A 21613-nucleotide genomic window follows, 5' to 3' on the forward strand; every position below is an offset into this window, starting at 1 on the left:
AATATCTTTTTTTCACTGTTATGCCTCTTGCCCTACCCTGTGTCTTATGTGTATGCAGAATATCTCTTTTGTATACCAGGCATGTATTTAATTGGATAACGATATACTGAAATAAGCATTTTTACCACTCAATCTTATGCTATTGACACAAAGAACAACCTTACCACTGTGGGATTCTGGCAAGAACACGTGTAGATGTGGAAAGGGAATGCACGGGCCAGTACAACAATTTTTTCCTTAACTAAATTATGAATTGAAATTAAAATGCTGTTGTGCAAAGATTAAGCCAAAAAGTAATACTGCGGGTATATGGGTTTGATATGAGACTATTGGCTCCCTTCTTGGTTTTTCAATCCTATTTGTCACTGAAATTCAGACCTTAAAGTTAATCTCTTTTTGCACTGTTTGTTGTAGATATTGCTAAACTTCAGAGAGGAAATTAGGGAAATTCACATAATTTTCCTTTTACCCATTTCTTTTCCCTTTATTTTTTAATAGAAGCTGAAAGGTCACCCTTACTGTCTGGAAATGACTCCTTCACTGACTTCATAGCCCAGGGTGAGGGAACAGCTGAATGTTGTTACTCTTATTGTCATTATAGCTGCTTCAAAATAATGCTGTTATTTTCACTGCAGATTTGTTAACTGGAGTCAGTTTGGGACTAAAGTAATCCAATCAATCCATATAATAAGCAATGCATCTTAGAATGCTGAAACCCCAAAAGAAGTAAGAGCAGATGCTTATTCTGACATTAAAAAGAAAAAAAAGCCTGAAAAATTTATATCTGGAAAGGTAACCAGTTCTCCAATGATAAAAAATTTCTACCAGTGGGATTTCTGATATTCTGCAAGATACTGAAATCTGAATTTGAGTTGTATTAATTAAGCTTTAGTATCCATTTTTTTGCCTTTTATGAATTAGATGAATTTACAAAGTCATCCCATTTACAACAAGAAAGATGTCAAAGATTTATGACTAACCAGTGCTCAGAGTGTATGCTAGGTGACTGTACTTAGCACTTCTGTATACATTGTTTCTATAATTATCTAACGTAGGCTTTTCATCTTCAACTTTGATGCTCCTTTTTTGGTATTTCTAGAAAGAAAATAAGGACTTTTTCATTGCATGAAGTCAAGTGGAAGTCAGCAAGACGCAAAACATTTTTGCTTCTGAGCTTGTACTACATCGGAGCCATGCTTTCACATGATTCAGCATGTGAAAGTGTTTAAGGGGCCACAGCACTCCATGAAAACCCCAACAAGTTACAGGGCCACTGAAAATTAGTAGACCATGGATCTTATATCAGCCAGTGTTTGAAACATTAGCTGATAAAATTAAGCATATGGAGAAGCATATGGTTTATAGGTTAAGGGTTAAGCCTGAGAACACTGCAGAGCTGATTTGCCAGCTGACATTGCCTCTTCATGTGGTTTCCAACAAATCTTTAATGAAATTCATGGCTGTGGCATATTACTGTATTCCTTCTGGAATTCATTGTAAAAGGCAATTCCACATCAGCATGAACTAGTGCACAGAACATAGTAATGCAGGATCTGAAGAAAGCTCATGGGTGTTATTTTCAAATCGGCACAGATTCTCTGTGTTTGGACAGGGCTCAAATGTTGGATTACATATTAATCATGGTGCTTTAGACAGTATTCCAAACACTAGACAGTGTTACTGAATGCTATGGCTATCCTGCCAGCTCCCAAAAAAGTAAAGTAGACTAGCCTGAAGCATTATTACTCTCAGTTTTTAGCAAAGACCACAACACTACTACAGGAGGCATTGTGGAGCAGAAGTTTCCAAGCTTCCTGGCTCTCAGTTGCTCTCCTTTAAATCGTCTGAGCTTTTTATGCCTTCTTCCCCCACCTTTTTCTCTCATCCAGGCAGGGTGCCCGAAAAGAGTATCCTGAGTATCAAGAGTTTCTCAAGCTTCTTTCTTTTCCAAATTAATATTACTTTCCTTCTCACTCCAGTATCCCCCCTCTCCCAAATACCTCCTCCTTTTCCCCTTTAGTTATCATTTTTCATGTCTCCCATCCTCTCTCTTCTAGTATATGACCTCCACGGTCTCCTTTCTTCTCAATCTTATGGTTATATCAGTGGACACATGTCAGAAACAGTCATTTTATTACTTGGCCAAATATGGGCAGTAATAAAAGCCTGTTCATACAGTTGAGAGTCATGTGTAAAACTTAGACTAATGATGGCTGAAGGTCCTGCATGGAATTTTTGACATCTCTAAGAGTTTTTCTTAAATGACATTAACAGGTAGTTTTTCCCCAATTACAATACTGTAAAAGGACATATTTTAAAGTGGAACGGAGTGTCAGTGTGGGCAAGGCTAAGATACCTTTCTAGATGAAATATACTACCCACAGCCACTTCAGCTGTAATCTATAATTAACCTGCATCCCATTTGTTTATAAGACCATATGACATGTAAATGAGCTTTATCATATCACTCCCCTTTCCACACTATTTGTATCTACTCACAGTTCAGCAACAACAGAAAACATAATTCCACGATCATGTAATACAGTGGGAAAAGCACCACCTAGGTCTAGTCAAAGGCTGGTAACCGGTAACACTGATTAGTTTGCAGTGATTTCAGCTTTATTTAGCAGCAGAATGCAGAGCCCCTCAGTATATCTCACTCACCTTTGGTTATTCTGCATGATGTGTTTGAAGTCACAAACTTGCTTTGCCTGTGGTGAATAGGGATCCTAAGCTAAATAAACCCTTCTGTGACAGAATCATTTCAATGTCAAGTTCAGGCTAACAAGCTTTATGGAACAAAGAGGGATGGTCTGGGCTTAGCCGGTCAACTGTATCATACAGTTTTTGCTTACACTTTGGGTTTTCTGGTCTGTGCTGCTAGACAGAGCTTGTTTCTTCCTAGAATATGCCACATACATACATACATACACGCATACATATCAATCAGATATTCTGTCTATGCTTATTTGTATGATTTTGGTAAGAAACCTCATCTTATAAAATAATTTTTCTTCTTCTACTGAAGGACAATCTTTTTGTCATCTCTTATCATAAAGCTCTTAAAAAATAACTCAGTTGAAATACTTAGTTGTAGTTCTTACTTCGGAGAAAGGCTTCATGTATCCTTATTTATTACTGTAATATGCTGAATTCAGTTTCTTTTCCTTTCTTTTTGATGAGTTTTTCAATATCACTGAAGGAATTCTGTACACCAAGTTTATGCAATTGGAATTCGTTTGGAAGATCTTTATCCTCCAGCAGCATATAAATTTCCACTGTCAGTTTATGAGCATATAGAGAAGGTAATATCTGTCACCTTTGGATTTTTACTTTAACTGAAGCCTTCTGAAAATATTTCTACTCATATAACTATTCTGTGGCAGTTCTTCCCTCTGTTCACTACCCCAAGGGGACAGAGGGAGCCTTTTTTATTTGATCAGAAGGCTTATTCTCTTAAAAGAACTTGACTTTTCCCTTCCCGGCAAACAAATAGACTGAGGTCACCAAATCAGATAATTCCCAGTTCCTTGGGCTTTTGGGTAAATTTGGAACCGGTCTAAAAATTGAAATATGTATCTTCACGTGCACAGAACATGGTCAGCTTAGAAACTGTAGTTTCATTTCCATGGGACCCAAATATTAAGTGTGAATTGTGGCTTCTAGCTGATCAATGTGAAAATATTTCTCTAAAACATTTCAAACTGGTTATTAAAGCCAAGATATGTTTGTTTAGTGTTTACTTTTTTTTAAATAAGGCAGATGAACTTCATCAAAACTATTGTGGAAACAGTTTCTGAAATGATGAAAAAATTAATGAAAGCTATGAGAGTATTTGACATATTTTAGCTGAAAACAGTAACAGCTTTCAAAGGAGAGATGAGGTTTTTTTGTTTTTTTTTTTTTTTAAACAGAAGATGTGTTTACATAGTCTTTCAGTAGGACTTAATAGTTCAGGCACAGCCCAGCAGTATTGTGTCAAAATAGCTTCTGGAGCCTCAGAAAAGCTGGCTGATGATTGGTTACACCTGATCACTATGGACAGTTTAAGGGAAACAAACACACAAAAAAAGCCCTGTCACCAATCTACTATATACCCCTGAGAGGGTAAACAAATCATTCCACACTGTCAGAAAACCCTGCAAATGTTAAATCAGTCAGCCCAGTCAAAAGAGCTGGAGGGGGGAACTTCCACTTCTGCGCTCCCAGCTCTCTGCTGTTTCTCCTCTCCCAAGCCTGAACAACACCTTATTTCTCTGTACCAGCTAACTGCCTAAGCTTGATGCGTAGGCCTCCATAGACCCCTCTCCCATCTGCACCAATAAGTTGAGTTAGCATGACTCAAGAGGCAGTTGCCTGATCCTTGCATGGACTGAGTGGGGAAGTAACATTGAGCAGCTGTGAGACTGAGGCAGTGATCATGTGAGTTAGTCTCAAAACATGAACCAGTGTTACCAGTTCTTTGTCTCACATATCTCTTAAAACTTCAGCTCCTCAAGTTGCTGATGATCAAAAATTTCAGCTTTGGATAAAAAACAGTCAAATTTTTAGTCCTGTTGCACATGGAGAAAACAATTTTAAAAACAGTATGAGCGCTTAAAGCCCGAAAGGTAAGTAAGAAGAATCTTCTGTTTGAGTTGCCTTTTTTTCCCCCCTTCCTTTTGTTTAAACATCCTGGTCTAAAAGGACTGACTGATGATCTTTGATTGCTAGGTCTTTCTAGGCATTGCCTACACAAGCCAAAACAGTATCTTCCCTTCCTTTGTCCCTTGCTCACTCTCCAGACACATTTAACGTCTGTTATAAAAGAAAATGTATTTCAGGGAGCAGTTCTGCATAATTGCTGTTGGAAAGCACAGACGATATAACAAGCATTCAGTTTTTCTAAATTTGGTAAAATTATTGTAGAGATCTAGTATGCCAAACAATGTATCAGATGGGATTTTGGACTTCAACCAGTATTAGGATCCTCCAAGCTACTAGAGCTTGAAATAAATACAAAAGTTCTTCTTTTTCACCGTTGCTGGACCTCTGCCAGACAAAGCTAAGTGCTACCTCTGTCTCTCTGTTTCTCACCTATACAAGTAATTGCATGTACTTGTATGTCTGACAGTTTGCCCCAATTACATCTTTGTCTCCTGTGTCTTGTGACAGATAATTTTCTATTCTGTTTGATTGCCATAAAAAGGCTTCATTTAGCTGCTGAACCTCTTTCTTGCCTTGGTTCCTGCCACTCAGTTGATCTTCTTTGCAACCCTGAGCTGCTAGTCACCTCCCTGGGCTCACAGGGTGTCAGGACACAATGTTCACAGTGTGTCATTCCTCCATCAACCCAGCTTGCCGATGTGAGGAGGAGCCCAGCAGCAACGGGCCTTATTCTGTTTCATCCTTCACAGCACTAACCCTGCGAATGATCGCAGTATCACCATAGTATTAAACTGGTAGGATAAGGGATTACCATAGCTTCAGGGGACAGGCAGAGGATTTCTGTTGTCACCTTTGTTACGACCTGTCTCTCCTTCCTGTTTCTCAGTTGATTCTCTTTTGGATACTCCGCCTCAGAACAGAGATTGTTGTGCCAATTGTCAGGAAGAGCATTAGGACCAGTTCTTTCTCTCTCCATCACACCCAAGGCTGAGATTAGATCAGGGATTCAGTACCTCAGAAAAATAAGGATACCTCCTTCATCCATTCTGTCTTTGATTCACTGGACTCACATGCTTTGTGCCTCCACCCTGCCCCAGTAGACATGCAAAAGCAGAAGAGGTACCCATGGCTCCGAGTAGGGGGAAAGGAAAGAGAAGAAAATTGCTGAGGTGGAGTTGCAAAGGGATTGCATGTCATAGCCAAGACAAGTCAAATCACAAAAAGAGGGAAGAGCAGGGCCAGATGTAGTTACTGTTCTTATCCATGACCTATTATTAGAACACAAGTTGCAAGGGAAACCTCTTTGGAGGAGGCAGCAGGAAAACAGTTTGTGCTCTCAAAAAGCTGGAACGCTAATTGCAAGTGCAACAGCTCTGTTAAAAATGAAGTAGTTCGGTGTTTGGAATAAATAGTCCTTCATATTATTATTGAAGATAGTTGCAATGGGCAGTCCACATCAAGGAAGACAGGGTGTTTAACAGAAAAGTGAGACAACACCTAAATGTCAGAAAAACAGTCACCACAGATGGCCTTGAGCGCTCCATTTCCTGAAGAAACAACTTAAACAAACATTGAGGACAACGACAGTTGGAACAACACACAAAAAGGGGTCTGTATGCAGAGTTTATGAAAGCAAAAGTTGGAAAACATGGGCACAAGTCTTGTTAATACTTCAGGAGGGAATAATAAGAAGCATACATAATATTGCTGCTAGAAATCATTCTCTATATTCTTCAATACCTGATAAAATCTGTTACATCATGACAGATAGATGAAAATGTAAAAGAAAGAAAGAGAAAGAAAAGGGAAATCAGAGAAATCTGGGCTAGAGAACAGAAAATTGGCTTTTCTGTCTATCTGTTTAATGGTCAGACCAATATATACATGTTGATTTGACAAATAATTAAATATTTTAATCTTTTTTTCTGTTGAAATGGAAAATAAACCTCAAACCATATTTGTATGTTTTATGGAAATGAAATGTTTAGGAACTTACATCAAACCAAAACAAACACATAAAGGACTGGCTTTTTAAAAGATCCAAAACAACATCACTCACAGCATCCATTTCCCCTTTTGAAAAGTAATTCAGAGGTAGGGGGTGTAGGAGGTCTGTGCCTGACAGATGTCTCACACAAGGAATTTTAAGTGTATTATCATAAACAGAGTAGACCCTGCCTATTTTACTGTTGAGTAGCATCAATAAGGGTTACTATCAGTCTTTTTGTGTTGAAGCAGTTAAAAGAACTAAATCATAAGATTTACAAAACAAGAGTGAACCTCTAGCCTGGTTGTTAAGAGAGTTTCCTCAGAACAGAAAAATCTACACTCCAATTCCCTCTACCTTTGATTCAGAACATGGATTTTAAGAATATCTTCATTCACTACCAGCATATAGAATCTGTGGATTATTTCAAGTCCTGAAACAAAGCAGAGCAGGAGATTACCCTCCTTGAGAATAGACTTCCTAGTGGTAGGAGTATAAATTTAGATAAATTTCAGGGTTTCATTACCTGGAGAAAGGCATATCATTCTGCCCTACCAATGGAATTATTAAATAAAAAGCATCAGCACTGGTTTTTAATTCTTTTTCCGTGGCTGAAACTATTTGCCTAATTTTGTCTGAGTTCACTAATAACGCAGGACAAGAGTGATAGAGTATTTCATGAATAACTGGTTTATTGAAAAAACCTGGCTTCACTCAGCACTGCTGGTATCCACATGTAACTTTCAATGCACCAGTCCCTAATTAGGAACAGCTTTTGTTTGTGGAACATGTGATTCCAGTTTCTTCACTATTTCTCTTATAAAAAGACTGGGGGGAGGGGGGAATAAAGCCTTAGAAAAGAGATTTCCAAATATATCGTATCTGCAAGACAGAATCAGCCTGGATCTGCGCACGTGCATAGAAGAAGGTGTGAGCGCTGCCTGAGCAGCAAGGCACGCTGTTCTGCTGCGGTATGTGTACTGCAGACAGTAAAGCGCTTCCCCTAGAGAAAAGCAGATGCAGCTGAACTGCCAGGAAATGGATGAAATCAGAACAGCTATTAATGTAGCATGAATAAACTTGCTTAAGCTAAAAAGGACTGAAGGAACAAAACCAAATTAAGCTGATCAAGAGGCCCATAGGAGGGTCAAATGCGTGTACTGTAGAAAGTAAGATAGAAGAATACTCAGACTACCAGCAACAGTGCAAGGGATGTGAGAAATGAAACTGTTTTGGGAAAGGCTTCAAATTCATTACAATATAGAGATGTTTGAACTAGCTCTGACAGAGTAAGCATAGGACTTAGAAATAATATTAACTACATTAATGAGGAAGAATGTAAAATAGCTAAGGCAGACCATGATGCAAAAGGAGTTATTTTGCTTCAGATGCTTGACCTGAGGTGTTTAGTACTGCTATGAGTATCATTACACAGACAGTGCGATGCCATGGAGACCTATCCTTTATTTCTCAAAGGGTAAACAATTTTGGAAAATAGATGCAATTATGAAGCAGACTTTCAGTCAAGAGGAGAATGTTTACTAGCTGACTTAGGAATGTGAAAGAATCTCTGCTACACATTGAAAAAATGGGATATTAGCTTTTCAGTGACCAATATTGCAATTTTGGTATTGTAGTAACTAGTCTGACTCCAGATGGGTAGTGATACTAGCTGCAATATAATATCAGCAATGCTGATACATTTGCAAATTTTTGCAACCATTGGATGCAGCAAGGGTGAATAAAAACCCCGTTAGTGAGACAGGATATGTCTTGGAGTTAGCAATTATAAACATACAAGTTGGCTTATTAGTCCATCTTCAAATTTTTACCTCTTAGAGTTTGTGTTTCTTCCTTCAAGTGTAATGCAAGCTCTGTGGTCACTGGGATCACAGCAAATGATTGCAGAGTGTTCTTAAGGTGACCATGGGCTCCCACAGCTCCTGATGATCTGCTTTGCACTGAACTTCTTACACTTTTTGTAAATGTATTTGTTTGTATACATGCTATTCCATTCAAAGCAGTTTGTGATATACCTTGATAATCAAGTGAAATAAATGTCAGCTTTCCTAAGGTGAATGTGGGTTCAGACTGGGCACCTGAAAAGTCTGTTCCTCTACTTGCAGTGGAAGAGAGTGCAATTTTTTTTCTTGGACCGGAAGACATCAGTGGGGAGACTTAGGCAAATCACTAATTAGGAGGAACTAACACCAGACTTTCAAGCACAGTAATACTTTTCACGTTGTTATAGAAACCCTCTTCATAGGGAGAATGACATAATGTTTTACTTTTTCCTTTGTAGTCTTCTGGCATAACAAATAGATTGGATGAGATGTGGCTGAGAGCCTACAATGCTGTTCTGCATGTTGTTTCTTTTTACTCTGCAATTCATCTGTGACTATAGAAACTTTGAGGATGAATTTAATCCTATGACACAAAAACAATGTGATTTAGGCCTGCTATTGTAATCTGAGGGGAAATTTCAGTGATTTTCCCAGAATATTGAGAATTTTGTAAGTAGAGACATACAGGCAGTAAAACTGCTCACATCCAACCAAGGTTGATCTAGCTTGTAAAATTCAGTACAGAAACATAATTACTTTTCATTTTACATCACATTGCTAGTTCTGGAAGATGAAATCAAGATTAGACAAATTAATCTAAAAGAAGATTCTTGGAATTTTCTTCTATATAAACAGCTCCCAGATGTGCAGTCATCTGGTTGCATCAAAGGTGTGGAAAACAGAGTGGCTGGTGGCAGCGACTGTTCAGCCCAGTACAAATTTTTCCAAAGATAGATCATGAACTTTTATCTTCACTGGGATTAACTGGGATTTGAAAGGGACAAGTCCTTAGGGTCAGAATGCATGCATCCAAAGACTGTAGCATAATACTAACTGCTGAAGAACTGAAGTATAAGACTTTTCACCCTACAGTCAAATATCCTGAACTGGAAAAAATCACTATTACCAGCAACAGCAGCTGGAAACTGTTACAAATGATTCCAGCAGAGAACACATAATGCCACTGTAAATAAAATTGAATAGCTTGATGGTCCAGTGTCCCTGTGTCTCTTTGGGGAAGGGTTAATCTTTTTGTTTCAATAAGTATATAGTGCCTAAAAAGTCAAAATCTTTGGTAGAAACTTCACGATCCTTCTGCAATATCATAATTAGGAACTGTTATTAGTTTGTATTTATGCCTGTGAACATTCATATTGGTGTATCTTTGTTTGCTCATTGTGATAAAAAGAATTCATTTCCAAGAAAAATCACATAATTATTGCATTAATTTGTTAGTATTGTCAAATAAAATTGTTCAAAAAATAAATTACTATACTATTGCTAAAGTTAAGAATATAGGTAAACATGCATAGGCAAAGTAGAAGCTTTTTTTAATCTTTGGTATTTGTTCATATAGGATGAATGCAGAGGTACAGAAAATATTTTACTAGGAGAGTAAGTTTCTCAGCAGTTGCATAAAATGAACTGAAAAAATAAATGCCTTGGTGATAAGATTTCTGAACGTTTTATTTCTGTATTGGGTTTCTGTAATGGGTTATTTACATAAGTGCAGTGGAGCAGAATAAGGTTGATTTTTCAAGTAGACAGAGACTCTGAATATTAGAACTTGCAATCCTCAGCACTTTTAAAGATCTAGTTCTAAGAAAACGTTTCATCTTCTAAGAAAAAAGTATACCACATGCGTAGTCTTTAAATGCTTGTTACTGAGGCCAGTCTTAAAATGTTAGAAATAAGTGCAAGCCATTGAAGAGCAGTTATTTGCTTTTACCTACACATATAGAGGAGACTAAAATAATATGACTGATGGATAGTTTATTATAATTGCTGTCAGAAATAACAAAAATGTCATACTTTCCCAGTGAACAGTTGACTTGAAATTCAAGTTGTATATTGACATCCTTATCTTATAAAAATAGAAAATAAACCCAGATTTCATAGAAAGGATACCTGCTGCTATCTCTGTTATATCTGAATTGTGAATGTAGTATGCTCTAAATAACTGGACTTCTCTAAAATCCAGTGTTGTTATATGTGTGTATATGAGTCAGTGGATAGCTAAATACTGCCCTGAGTAGAGTATATTTTGCTGAACTGATATACTTCCTATGCAAATATTTGGCTATTTTGATAAATAATTTCTATTTAATGTGGGGAGGGTTGTATTCCTTAATTTATGAATTTTCTATTTATCACTATTATATTAATTAGCTCTTCTACTTTCTGAGAAGCATTTAGTTGGTGAAATATGTAATCAGAATTGTTCTCATTTTTATCTCTATGGAAAGCAAAATATATTGGTTCAATGACTTTCCCAAAGCTGCAGAAAGAAATGATATCAAAATTAGAAGTAGAATACTGAAGAACAAATCAGGAAAAAACTGGCATTGACTTTGACAGTGCACAATTTCATCAGGTATTCTCTCATCCATGGATTAGAATTGGATCAATGTATTTCAGTTTTGAAATAATATGTTGAATGAATCCATTCAGCAATACGTATTCAGTACATTGCTTCAGACCCTGAGTCTCATACACTTCATGTCTTAAAAGTATCAATGTAAAGCTTCCCATTTTCAAAGGATGACAATAGTTTATGAGTTATTTACCTGTTAGGTGGCTGTTCACTGTTAGGCAGTGACTATCTTAAAAAAAGGCCGTGTCAGTTCTGATAACTCATGTTCATGTAACACATGATTTTTGTAGTATATATATATATTTAGCCTAGTGCACCCAGGGTCATTATGTTAGTTATTGTGTAACAAATGTAAAGAAATATAATCTGTCTATAACAATGCTGTTAATGCGGATAGACACTGTAGGATTTGACAAGAAAGACAGAGTAGGTACAAACTTACTTTGGAATATTTGGGATATACCGGATGATTTTCAATATATTTTATTAGAAATTCCTAAGCAAAGGATTAAGCACATTTCATGTTGGGAGACCTTTCATGTCTGAAATCTATTCTAAAAGAAGAACAGTCTGCAGCCGTAAAAAAAAAGTTGTAAGGAAAGAAAGAATTAGTCAAAAAGAAACCTGTTACTTCTTAATTTATGAGTTAGAACAAGCTTCATTCCAGCAAAACTTGTATCTTAGCACTCTCACAGCACAACAGTGACACTGTGATATCTTTATATGACAACAGCTTGAAGTAGTCGGAAACATATCATGACGTCCAGTGGAATTGGAGGCCGAATTTCATTTCCATCCAGGCGAAGATAGCGGAGGCGGGGTATATTACCATAAAAACCATAGTCTTCTGCAATGGCAATTGAGACTGGGCATATCTGAGTACCATTGACACCTGCAAATGTTAATCAAACATGTTAGTTAATTGTCAGGGGAAACATGCATGAAAATAAACTGCATTTTGAAAAGATAACACAGCCTCACACTGATATTTGTATAGGAGACATTTTTTCTTCTTGGCTTTGAGAAATGCTAAATTAACAACTAACTGCTCTTTTGGTCAAATAGTGTATTAGATAATGCAATATATATCAGTTAATTATATATTTAATGCACTGAAATTATGACTAAAGAGTCACTAAATGCATAATTTTATCTTGAACAGAGAGAAAACTGGCTTAGGTAGCTACCTGGGTAAATATTCATTGAGACATAACTCTTTGACCTCAGAGAGAGCAGAAAAAATTAATGCTGAGGAATTTTGAACATCTTACTTCAATGATGGTTTATCATTGTTTTAGCATCAATTAGTTTTAGCAGATAATATTCTCCACTGAGAATCTGATATTCAGAATATAATAGTTGAATTGGAGGAACTGTTTGTGTAAAGTAGACTGTGTGCAACCTTTAATAGATGTGATTTCCTGTTCTCTCAATTTCTACAGTACAGTTGGTTTTAATTGCATGAATATAACTTGTGGGATATATTTCTTCCTAATCTGAAAGGCAAAAAGTACTTAAAACTGCATATTTTGTTTTAGTTTAGATAGAATTTGAAACTATGGCTTAAATCATTACCCATTTTCACCAGAGTTGAAGATGTTAATTTCTTTGCATTGTCCCTTATAAACTACCTCTGCAATTTCAGAGAGCAATTTCTTGGCTAAAGGACTTTCAAGCCTGTCTTTAGCTGTTGAATAATGAGCCCACCTTATTTCAGCTTCAAAATGGCCTTATTCCAGAAATCACTAAAGTGGTGTTTATTTATCAAAGACGTCAATTTCATTGGACCAATTTATAGTATTTAGTGAATGATCTGACTGCTTGAGGATCTTGTTGGCCCCAGACCACCTGCAAAAACTACTTGGATGGAGAATTGAACAAATGTTCTCTGAGCAGCCCAGACTACCAAAAGAAAAGAGAATCCTGTTCAAGGCTTTCTCACCACAATTTTTCTCCCTTACATTTAGCAATAAAAATATGTAACACGTCTTCTAATTACAGTCCAAAAAACACTGATTAAGAGTTATGATGGAAATAAAAACCATGAATTTTATCTTTTTCTTTTTTTCCCTCTAAAGGGAGAAATTATTTCTGAATATCACTGTCCAAAACTTTGTAACATCTTGGAGGTGGACTTTGTCTTTGTCATACAAACTAGATAAATACGTCCAGTTAGCCAAAGTCTAAACCATCTGTCATAACCATTACCTTCAAAACCTCTTTGCCTATGTTGTGAAATTTGATTAATGTTTATAAAGTGATTGATATCTTCAGAACAAATAAGCTACAACTTATTTTTATGTGTGAAGGTGTGAAGCAGGAGCCTTGAGAGAGAAGTTTCATTACAAAAGCAGTTGTTAAAGGATGTGATAGTGAGTTAACACTGTCTAGCAGAAATTATGTGTCTTTTCAGGTCACATTGGCTTTCAAAGAGCACTGCTGTCCTTAAAAGATGGCGGTTTCAAGTGCATTCCAAACCTCTGCATTCTCTGATCTAGAGACTATTCCACCGTACTAGTCTTCTCAGGGTTAATTGCTCCAGCTTTAATGAGAGGAAGTAGTTTTCTAACCACACCACCTATGAAGAAGTGATTTCCTGATGATATGGATGATATGGATGATAAAAAAGTGGTTTGACTTTTACTACTCTCTTCCCATGAACAATAAATCCCACCCAAGCTGTCAGATGAGTAAAAACATCTTTCTCTCCCCTTGCCCTCCTGTTCAAGCATCTAATGCCACTGATTTTTGTCAAAAGATGAGGGAGGGAAATAGGCATACCAAAGTGTCTCCCCTTTTGGCAGAGCCCTAAGCTGGAGTTTTCAGCCCAGAGGAAATCACTACTCTGAGAACTGATCTCCTTGGATTACTCGACCTCTTTAAGTTTTAGGAATTCTCAAAGGTAACTAAGAATAATCCTTTCCTAGTGACAGGAATCACTTTCTCCTAAATCCTGAAAAGGGCAATCCACCTACGTGGGTACAATTCCTCACACCTAAACTGATCCATGCAAAGGGTCAATTGAAGTAAGCCTTTCAGACTCTGTTTACAAACTCTGGAGAGAGACAGGCATCTCCAAAAGATGAATCATGTTCACTGTCTTAGATACCTATTTTAAGATGGGATGAATTTCCCTCTGACATTGTATATCTCTTTCTATTGACTTTGTAGGGAGTCTGTATGACAAACTCAAACTCAATACTAAACTGGGACGGTTAGTTCAAATGGTCAACAGTACTGGTAAGTGGGATAATATTTAAATGTGAAGCTCAGGAGCTGCTGTAGCGGAAAACCACAGAAGAGGTGCTAATGGCTAATGCTCTATGTCTGCTGAACAGCCACAGAAGATCCTATTGTTTTGGTTTTTGTTTGTTTTTTTTTTTTGCAGTAAAACTCATAACTAACTTCTTGACGCTTAGCAAGTAAAAAAATTGATCTAGAAGATAATTATATTCTGACAGTACTCAGGGAAGATGAGAGAGATAGCATTTCTGTTCTACGTTTGTAGCCTTTAGCATCACCCATTGGTGTGTAACTAAAATAGTTAGACTTCTTTCCTTCTTTTCAGATATCAATTAACTGCAGCAGCCATGGATCAGCCTGGAAATGCACACCTTTCAGGGCTTTTTCAGCAAAGAAGACAGTAACAGTAATTGCCCAGGGTTCTGACAGTAAGTAGGGATCTTTAACTTCAACCATCTTCCAAATATCCTGTGAGGGACTCTGATAAACCAAAGTTCCTACCAGGCTTCAGGACTTCTTCTTTTCTCTCTGAGTGGAACAATATTAGCTCAGAGGAGTTATCATAACCTCCTAACTTTCCACAGGAGAATGTACTGTTATTTTCACTCTCTTTTATCAGTCTGATGATAGCACTATAATACTATCTGCTCAGCTTTGCTCACTCTCCACATCATCAGATGAGATGATGAGAGATCCTTGGTGAAGGAACCGCAGGTGAAATACTAGTTTCACTGAGGCCAGTGAGGAGGCTCTCATTCATTTCGCTGGGCTTCAGGATGTTGCTTTATGTCTTCCTAAATGATCTCTGGACAAAAAAGGCCATGAACTTACATGTGGGACTGATGTTATAGAGTAACATACAATAAAAAAGTGGGTAAATGGTATTTACAAATAAATATTGAAGACTGAGCACTTGCAGTACCAACACTGTAGCTAGGAACCACAAAGAGAAAATAAAGTTATAACTGGTAGGTATGCAGGGATATGTGAGAATCAGTACTGTAAAGAGGTTCATACTGCACATATCAAAGTAAACTTTCAGGTGGACTCTTTTGTGGAGAAACCAGATTCAGGCTTTTATAGTTATTTTCTTTAAAATTCTTTACACTGGTTACCTTGAAGTAATCATCACCTTCCTGCATTAAAGAACAAAAAAAAGATCCTCAAATCAGTGCCACATCTTATTACTCTTGCCTGACAGAATTGCATTCTTTGCCTTTGATTTTAAAGATCCCTTGAGATATTTTCTGCTAGAGCAGAGTCTAATGGAGAATATATCATTATCTCTTACCTTTTGAACAAAAATTATATGCTCCTGTGATAAAATTTGGTTTGCACAATACCTGCACTTGACCACTTTACATGTAGCTACTAAATATAGTCATTATTTTTGAGAATGAATAAAAACTTCTTTTTTTTTTTTAGATTAAGTGTAACATTTTGAAGTACATAAACAAGTAAGGCTTTTCCCATTTTGAAAAGTAGTGAAATCATTTAAGAACATAATTCATATTGAAAGTTATTATGACTTAGGCTTACTGATGTGTCAGTGGAAAATTGAACTTGAGTTTACAGGTACTGCATAGGTTGCTGTCCATATTTTTTTTAACCTTTTAAAGTTTTTTAAAGAAGGAAGATAATTTGGCAGCTATTTAAATCCTTGTTTGCTACCTAGATACAAAGCCTATCTTAACTGGACGGGTTACATTCCATTGATTTCAATTTAGTGTCCATTTAAAGTGACAGCAGATAAAGTGTGCACCTGAGGCCCTGCACTAAAGAGATTAAAATAAATCCTTTTGCAGCCAGTAGACACGGAAATTTGTTCAGTAGTGACATATGTCTTGAGTCCTATCTCTAATTAACTGTTAGACTTCTAGCAGGCTGTTTAAATAGCAGCAATCGTACATAACTGATTTTTTATAAGGTATTATACATTTGATTTGCTAAGTGTAAACTGAATTAACTTGAATTATTAATAAGTATCTTCCTTCCATATGTCATTTTTCATACAGAAGCCAAACTGTTATTTTTACTATATTTGTGAACTACAGTATCACTACACAGCAATAAGGAATAAGAAATAAGATGTATTCCGTTAATTTACCATGATAGGAAGACAAATGTGCTGCAGTATTCATTCTAGGTCATAGTATTAAGAATTAATTTGTTGGGACCCGGGTATCTTCTGTGCAGTGGTAGTCAGAAAGCAATCAATTTGATTTTGGCTTCTGACGTGGAACTACTGGCTAGCAAAAGTCAATTGCAGATTAGTAAGCTGAAGGATTTGAGGTCTGCAGGACTTGCTGAGCGAGCAATTATACACAGCATCCCTAACCACCACATCCCTGAATGAATGCTGGAAGCCATGCTACAAGCAGAACCATGACATGACAGCATGCTTCTGTTGCCTTGGGGCCAAAAACTTCTTCTGGTTTATACAAAGTGGAAAATCATAAAAGACATTTGAGGAGGTAAAACATAGTAGCACAAAACTTCTGTAAAGTGAGCTACAGGATTTTTCATTAAGAAAGACTAAATGAAAATGGCAGCAATTTGTACACAGAAAACAAAAGATGGAGAGGATATTGGACCCTGAGATATTCAATATTCACATTCTAATTAGACGTATTTGAAATATATTGTGTTGACTGCAGCTAACATTTTATTTAAAGGGTGCCTCACATTAGTTTCCTGCTAGATAATTTACATGAAACAGAGAGATACTCAGAGCGGATGAGCAGACTGCAATTCTTAGTTTAGTGAAATCTTTAAGGTGCTCAGCAGTTTTAGAAATCTAAGCCCTACCGATGTGGACTGAATATCCTGACTGCACCCATGTCGTCATTGTTGTTTCCACAAAATAGTTACTGGCGTGTTTATATGCCAATGTGAACTGACACATTCTCTTTAATCCACTCATATTTCTGACCTGCTTGCTGACCATCTCTTCTATATACCAATGCACAGTTTCCACATCTGGTATTGCTTCCATGTACGTGTCTTATAGTCATATTTTAGATCTTGACTTGAAAACTGGCCTGTGGGATTTCCTCTTGCTTATCTCCTTATTATCTATAGCACATTTTTAATCTCTTAATATTCAAAAAGTATTTTTCTCTAGATTCATTTGAATTTCATTCTAATATATAAATAGATGGTTTGTCCAAAAATGTTTTGGACTGCTTAGGAAAATAAATGAATGAGTTGATTCTGAGAATTTTCTGGTTTTTTTTTTTGTTTGTTTTTAATATATAGTTAAATGTTTTTCTGCATAACCAGTGATCAAGTGTCTTTTTTGTAGTTAAACAGACATTTTAAAAGAACTGCATCTTGGTGAGATCCCGCACTGACAGTACACACTTACTTTTGATTCTGTTGTGATCAAGGTGAAGGTGCTCAAGCTGAGCATTGATAGGTGGAATTTTAGTGAGCTGGTTGTGAGACAGCTGTAGGTCTAGAATAGATGAAACATTAAACCCATTTGGAGGAATACCATCATCAGATAATTTATTGTAGTTCAGCCTAAGGAAAGTCACTTTGGGTATTGTACTGAAATAGTTTTCTGGTATCACTTCAATGGAGTTGTTGTCTAAAAACAGCTGCAGTGTATTAGCTGGAATACTTAAAGGCATTTTTTTGAGTGAATTTTTTGCTATGTTGAGTTGCATAAGATTGCTGAGTCCTTGGAAGGTGTCACTTTGAAGAGCGCTGTCCAACAAATTGTTCTGGTGCAGATCTAACATAGTAAGGTTTTCCAAGTTGCTAAAGACTCCTTCTGGGATTCTGGAGATCTTGTTTCTAGCCAGTCTTAGCTGTTCCAAGCCCCTTGGTAATGGGGCAGGCACCTCTTCCAACTCATTATCTTCAAGGAATAAGTAAAGCAGCCTTTTCAGCTTGCTCAGCACACCATTTTCAATTCCGTCGTTGGTGATCTTATTCTTGTTCAGATTTATCCATCTGAGAAAAGTGGCATTCACAAATGGCTTCTCCGAAATTGTTTCAATGAGGTTGTTTTGAAGATACAGATACCAAATTCTTGCTGGGATTGCAGGTATTTCTTTAAGTCCTTTGTTATCACAGTATAATGCATTTGGAAAACTGGGAGGACAAAAGCACTCTTGTGGACACTCAAAAGTGTAGTGAGACCAATGCTCAGGATCCAGCTCATCATAAACTTGTCTCACAGTTCGAGTCCACACAGAATTGAACAAGAATAAGAGCAAAAGGTTTGGATAGACTTTGAGAGTCATTGTTTTCCTTGGAAAGGGAGAAAAAGAATTAGCTGTCTCTCAAAAGAACACTCTAACAGCATACTAGATTAAAAAAGCAGTACTACATTCAATATATTTCCGTTATAAACAGCCAGATTCTGTACTCTATGGCATTCCTTATGACATGTAAAGGGAAAATTGAGCAGTAATATAAGAGGCATAAACAATGCAGTGGCTATAATTTGAACAACATTTTCCCATTTCAACTTAGACTTCACATTGGCTAGTAATTAAATTGTTGTTCATGCAGGTGTCATTTCAAAGAACCTAAAAATACTGATAATTATCTGACTGAAAGTCAATGATTTTTATAAATCTGTTTCCACTAAGTTTTCCTAGAAGGAACTATTTTGCATAAACTAGTTAATGTAATATATCATCTCCCATAAAGCTATCAATACTATGATGATATTAATTCCATTGTAATCAGTGTTCTCATTTTAAATTAATCATGTTCTTTTCTGTTTTTCTTCTCTCCTAAATTATTATGGCATCTGGATCAGATTTTCCAGGGTCTTTTCTCATCACAGAAAAGTAAAAGATCAAAGAGTGTTTTAACAGCTGTTTGTTGGGCATGTTCTTATAAAGCTTGGAGGGAAACTGTTTGAGTAATCCTTTCCCCTCCCTCATTCACTCTCTCATATCCAAAGTTATGAATTTTCTTCTCTAAAGCAAAGAGCCAAAACAAATGATCAATGTAAATTGCATAATGGATAAGTCCTCCATCAAGTTATATCATATACATTCATTCATCTTGTATCTTACATATCTATTCATTTTTTTTAGCCTCTTCCATCGTTAAACAGTGAACAACACCATCAGTGATAATTTGCTCCAAGAGACAACATTTGGGTTACACAGTAACAGCGATTCAGAAACTGTGTTGTCTTGTCTGCTTTCTGATGAAGATTAGCAAGCATTTTGCAATGCAGAGGCAAAAGACCGACAGCCGAGATTTCTGGTGAAAACTAGGATGTTAGTTTTGCCAAAAATAAATAGAAATTAAATAAAAAGGTGATTCTCTCATAGGGTTAATGCACCAGTAAGGTTAATGGCTCAGTCAATTACTGTTTATGATATGGAATTATTTAATACTTTTCATAAATGTTATTAGCAGCAGCAAGTGCAGTATCCCACAGATCTCCCCACCTCAGAAACTGCCAACTATCTGGAGGTATTCCAAAAAAGGGCAAATAAAATATTTCTAAAGAATAACATATCTAATTTACACAGTGAAATTGAACCTTCGCACTGTGTAAATATTCGTAATCGTAATAATATTTTTAAAAAGTAATGTAAAGTAATTTACCTTGTTAGTCAAGTTCCTGGAGCTATCTGAAGCCTGTTAGAAATCACTTTAAACAGCAGTTTAAATAGCCTTTGGCTGCTAACCACTGTGTTTGCTTCCTGTCCTAAGAATTAATAGCACATAAAACTTGAAGTACATGCTGGTATTCCCAGATGTATTGCCATACACACCTTATTATCTATTATTTCTAATTTGGCATTGCTTTAGAGTTTGGGCTTACCTCAGCTTTCTTGGATCTTCTTCTCTTTCTATTGGTCACTGTCGTTAGACTGTAATAGTTTGAGTCAGGCTACAAGCCGTGTTCTATGAATACAGCCTAATATATACGCATCAGTGACTACAACTTTTAACCCCTAAAATAACTAAGGCACCTCAGCACCTAGGCAAGAAAAGACAGGAAATCCTGACTTTAATATCAAGCAGCCACAGAAGGGTTTTGATCGTCAGATTTTAGCAGATGAGAACAATTGGTCTAGATGAAACAGGTCAAAGAAAACATACCTTTATTCAAAATTTTTATGAAATGATACTTTAAACACAAGGCTTGCATGCATCATAATTCATTCTCATAATACCTGTATTGGCCACAAAGAATTAAAAACAGTGCCATCTGTTCCTGCAGAAATCTTTTATTTGATTTTGATCAAATGCAGATGCTGCCACGCCATTTAAAGATATAATTCTTCATTAGGAGAAAATAGCAAAAGTATTTGCTAAGAATTGTTAAAAAAAGATGTATTTTCCCTTTTTTAAGGATTAAAACATGCCCTTTCTATTCAGAGAGAAATTTACATGTTTTTCTACGAAAATATCATATTCTGCATTGCCTCCTGCAGTGAGCTCTGTTTTTAATTATTAAAGCACCCATTACTTATCTTGTTTTATCATTAATTTAAAGTAAACTTTCCAGCCAACTTGCTATCCAAGGCATAAGTACATATTTCTCACATTAAGTATTTTTTTGGGATTTTGTTTTCTTTTTTAGTCCAAACTTAAAATAACAGCTTGATATCAGGAAAACTATCCACATTCAAAGCCAGAACAACAGCACAAGTATTTTAAGGAAAAAGCTTATGTATGTGAAATACTGCAAACATGAAATATATCTTGATATCTTTTATGACTAGTTATTTTATTTACTTTAATAAAAGTAAATTACTTTAATTCATTTTTTCTATTTTTTCATAATAAAATCTCTGATTACCTATTTAATAATGTTTAATACTTTGCTCCCTAAAATAAGAATGTCTCAAAAGAAATTTAGAAATATACAAAAAGATAAGTAATCTAGTCTTCATTTTAATCTCCACTCTTTCATGTTATCCTGTAAAAAAAGGAAAGCAATCCTTAAGTACATATGTGGCTTCCACTGACTTCAGCAAGGTTAATGTTAAATATGAAAAAACTTTGTTCATAGATATATGTTTGCATTACCTTGTTTTTGTTTAGTAAAAAAATACATGCTTATTAGTTGTTATTTTTACATGGCTTCAGTATACACTTAAAAATAAAACAAGTGCTTAAGTGTTTCACTGCATTTAGAGCTCCAGACTCTTCAACATCACTTACAGTTTATCAGCACTGTTTTTATGCATGACTTATAAAAGTCATGTATAAAATTGATCCTTCATGCATACTATGCTGAATATTTTAAAAGTTTAACTTCATTCAGAGTAGTTTACTTCTAGATCTAAAAATATAGATTTTAGCTTTAAG

General features: G+C 36.1%; 1 protein-coding gene across 2 annotated transcripts; it reads right to left on the minus strand.

Moving 5' to 3' along the window:
* Positions 1-10146: 10146 nt before the first annotated feature.
* Positions 10147-20192, minus strand: KERA (keratocan). Of its 2 annotated transcripts, none has more exons than XM_009674559.2 (3): positions 20118-20192; positions 17682-18574; positions 10147-11963 (listed from the first exon to the last, which is right to left on the minus strand). In XM_009674559.2, the coding sequence occupies exons 2-3, from the start codon at positions 18565-18567 to the stop codon at positions 11791-11793; spliced, it is 1059 nt and encodes a 352-aa protein (XP_009672854.1). In that variant the 5' UTR covers positions 18568-18574; positions 20118-20192; the 3' UTR covers positions 10147-11790. The 2 variants fall into 2 exon arrangements, with proteins under 2 accessions (XP_009672854.1, XP_009672855.1); XM_009674560.2 differs by lacking the exon at positions 20118-20192 and adding an exon at positions 19898-19989.
* Between the last annotated feature and the right edge of the window lie 1421 nt (positions 20193-21613).

The sequence above is a fragment of the Struthio camelus genome, chromosome 1, assembly GCF_040807025.1.
Source record: "Struthio camelus isolate bStrCam1 chromosome 1, bStrCam1.hap1, whole genome shotgun sequence".
NCBI lineage: Eukaryota > Metazoa > Chordata > Aves > Struthioniformes > Struthionidae > Struthio > Struthio camelus.

What these genes read in the sequence shown, in the direction of transcription:
- KERA (XM_009674559.2), bottom strand. Translation starts at nt 18,567, where the DNA reads ATGACTCTCAAAGTCTATCCAAACCTTTTGCTCTTATTCTTGTTCAAT. An exon ending in TGATCACAACAGAATCAAAA is followed by an intron (nt 11,964 to 17,681) that starts GTAAGTGTGTAC and finishes TAACATTTGCAG; the next exon opens with GTGTCAATGGTACTCAGATA.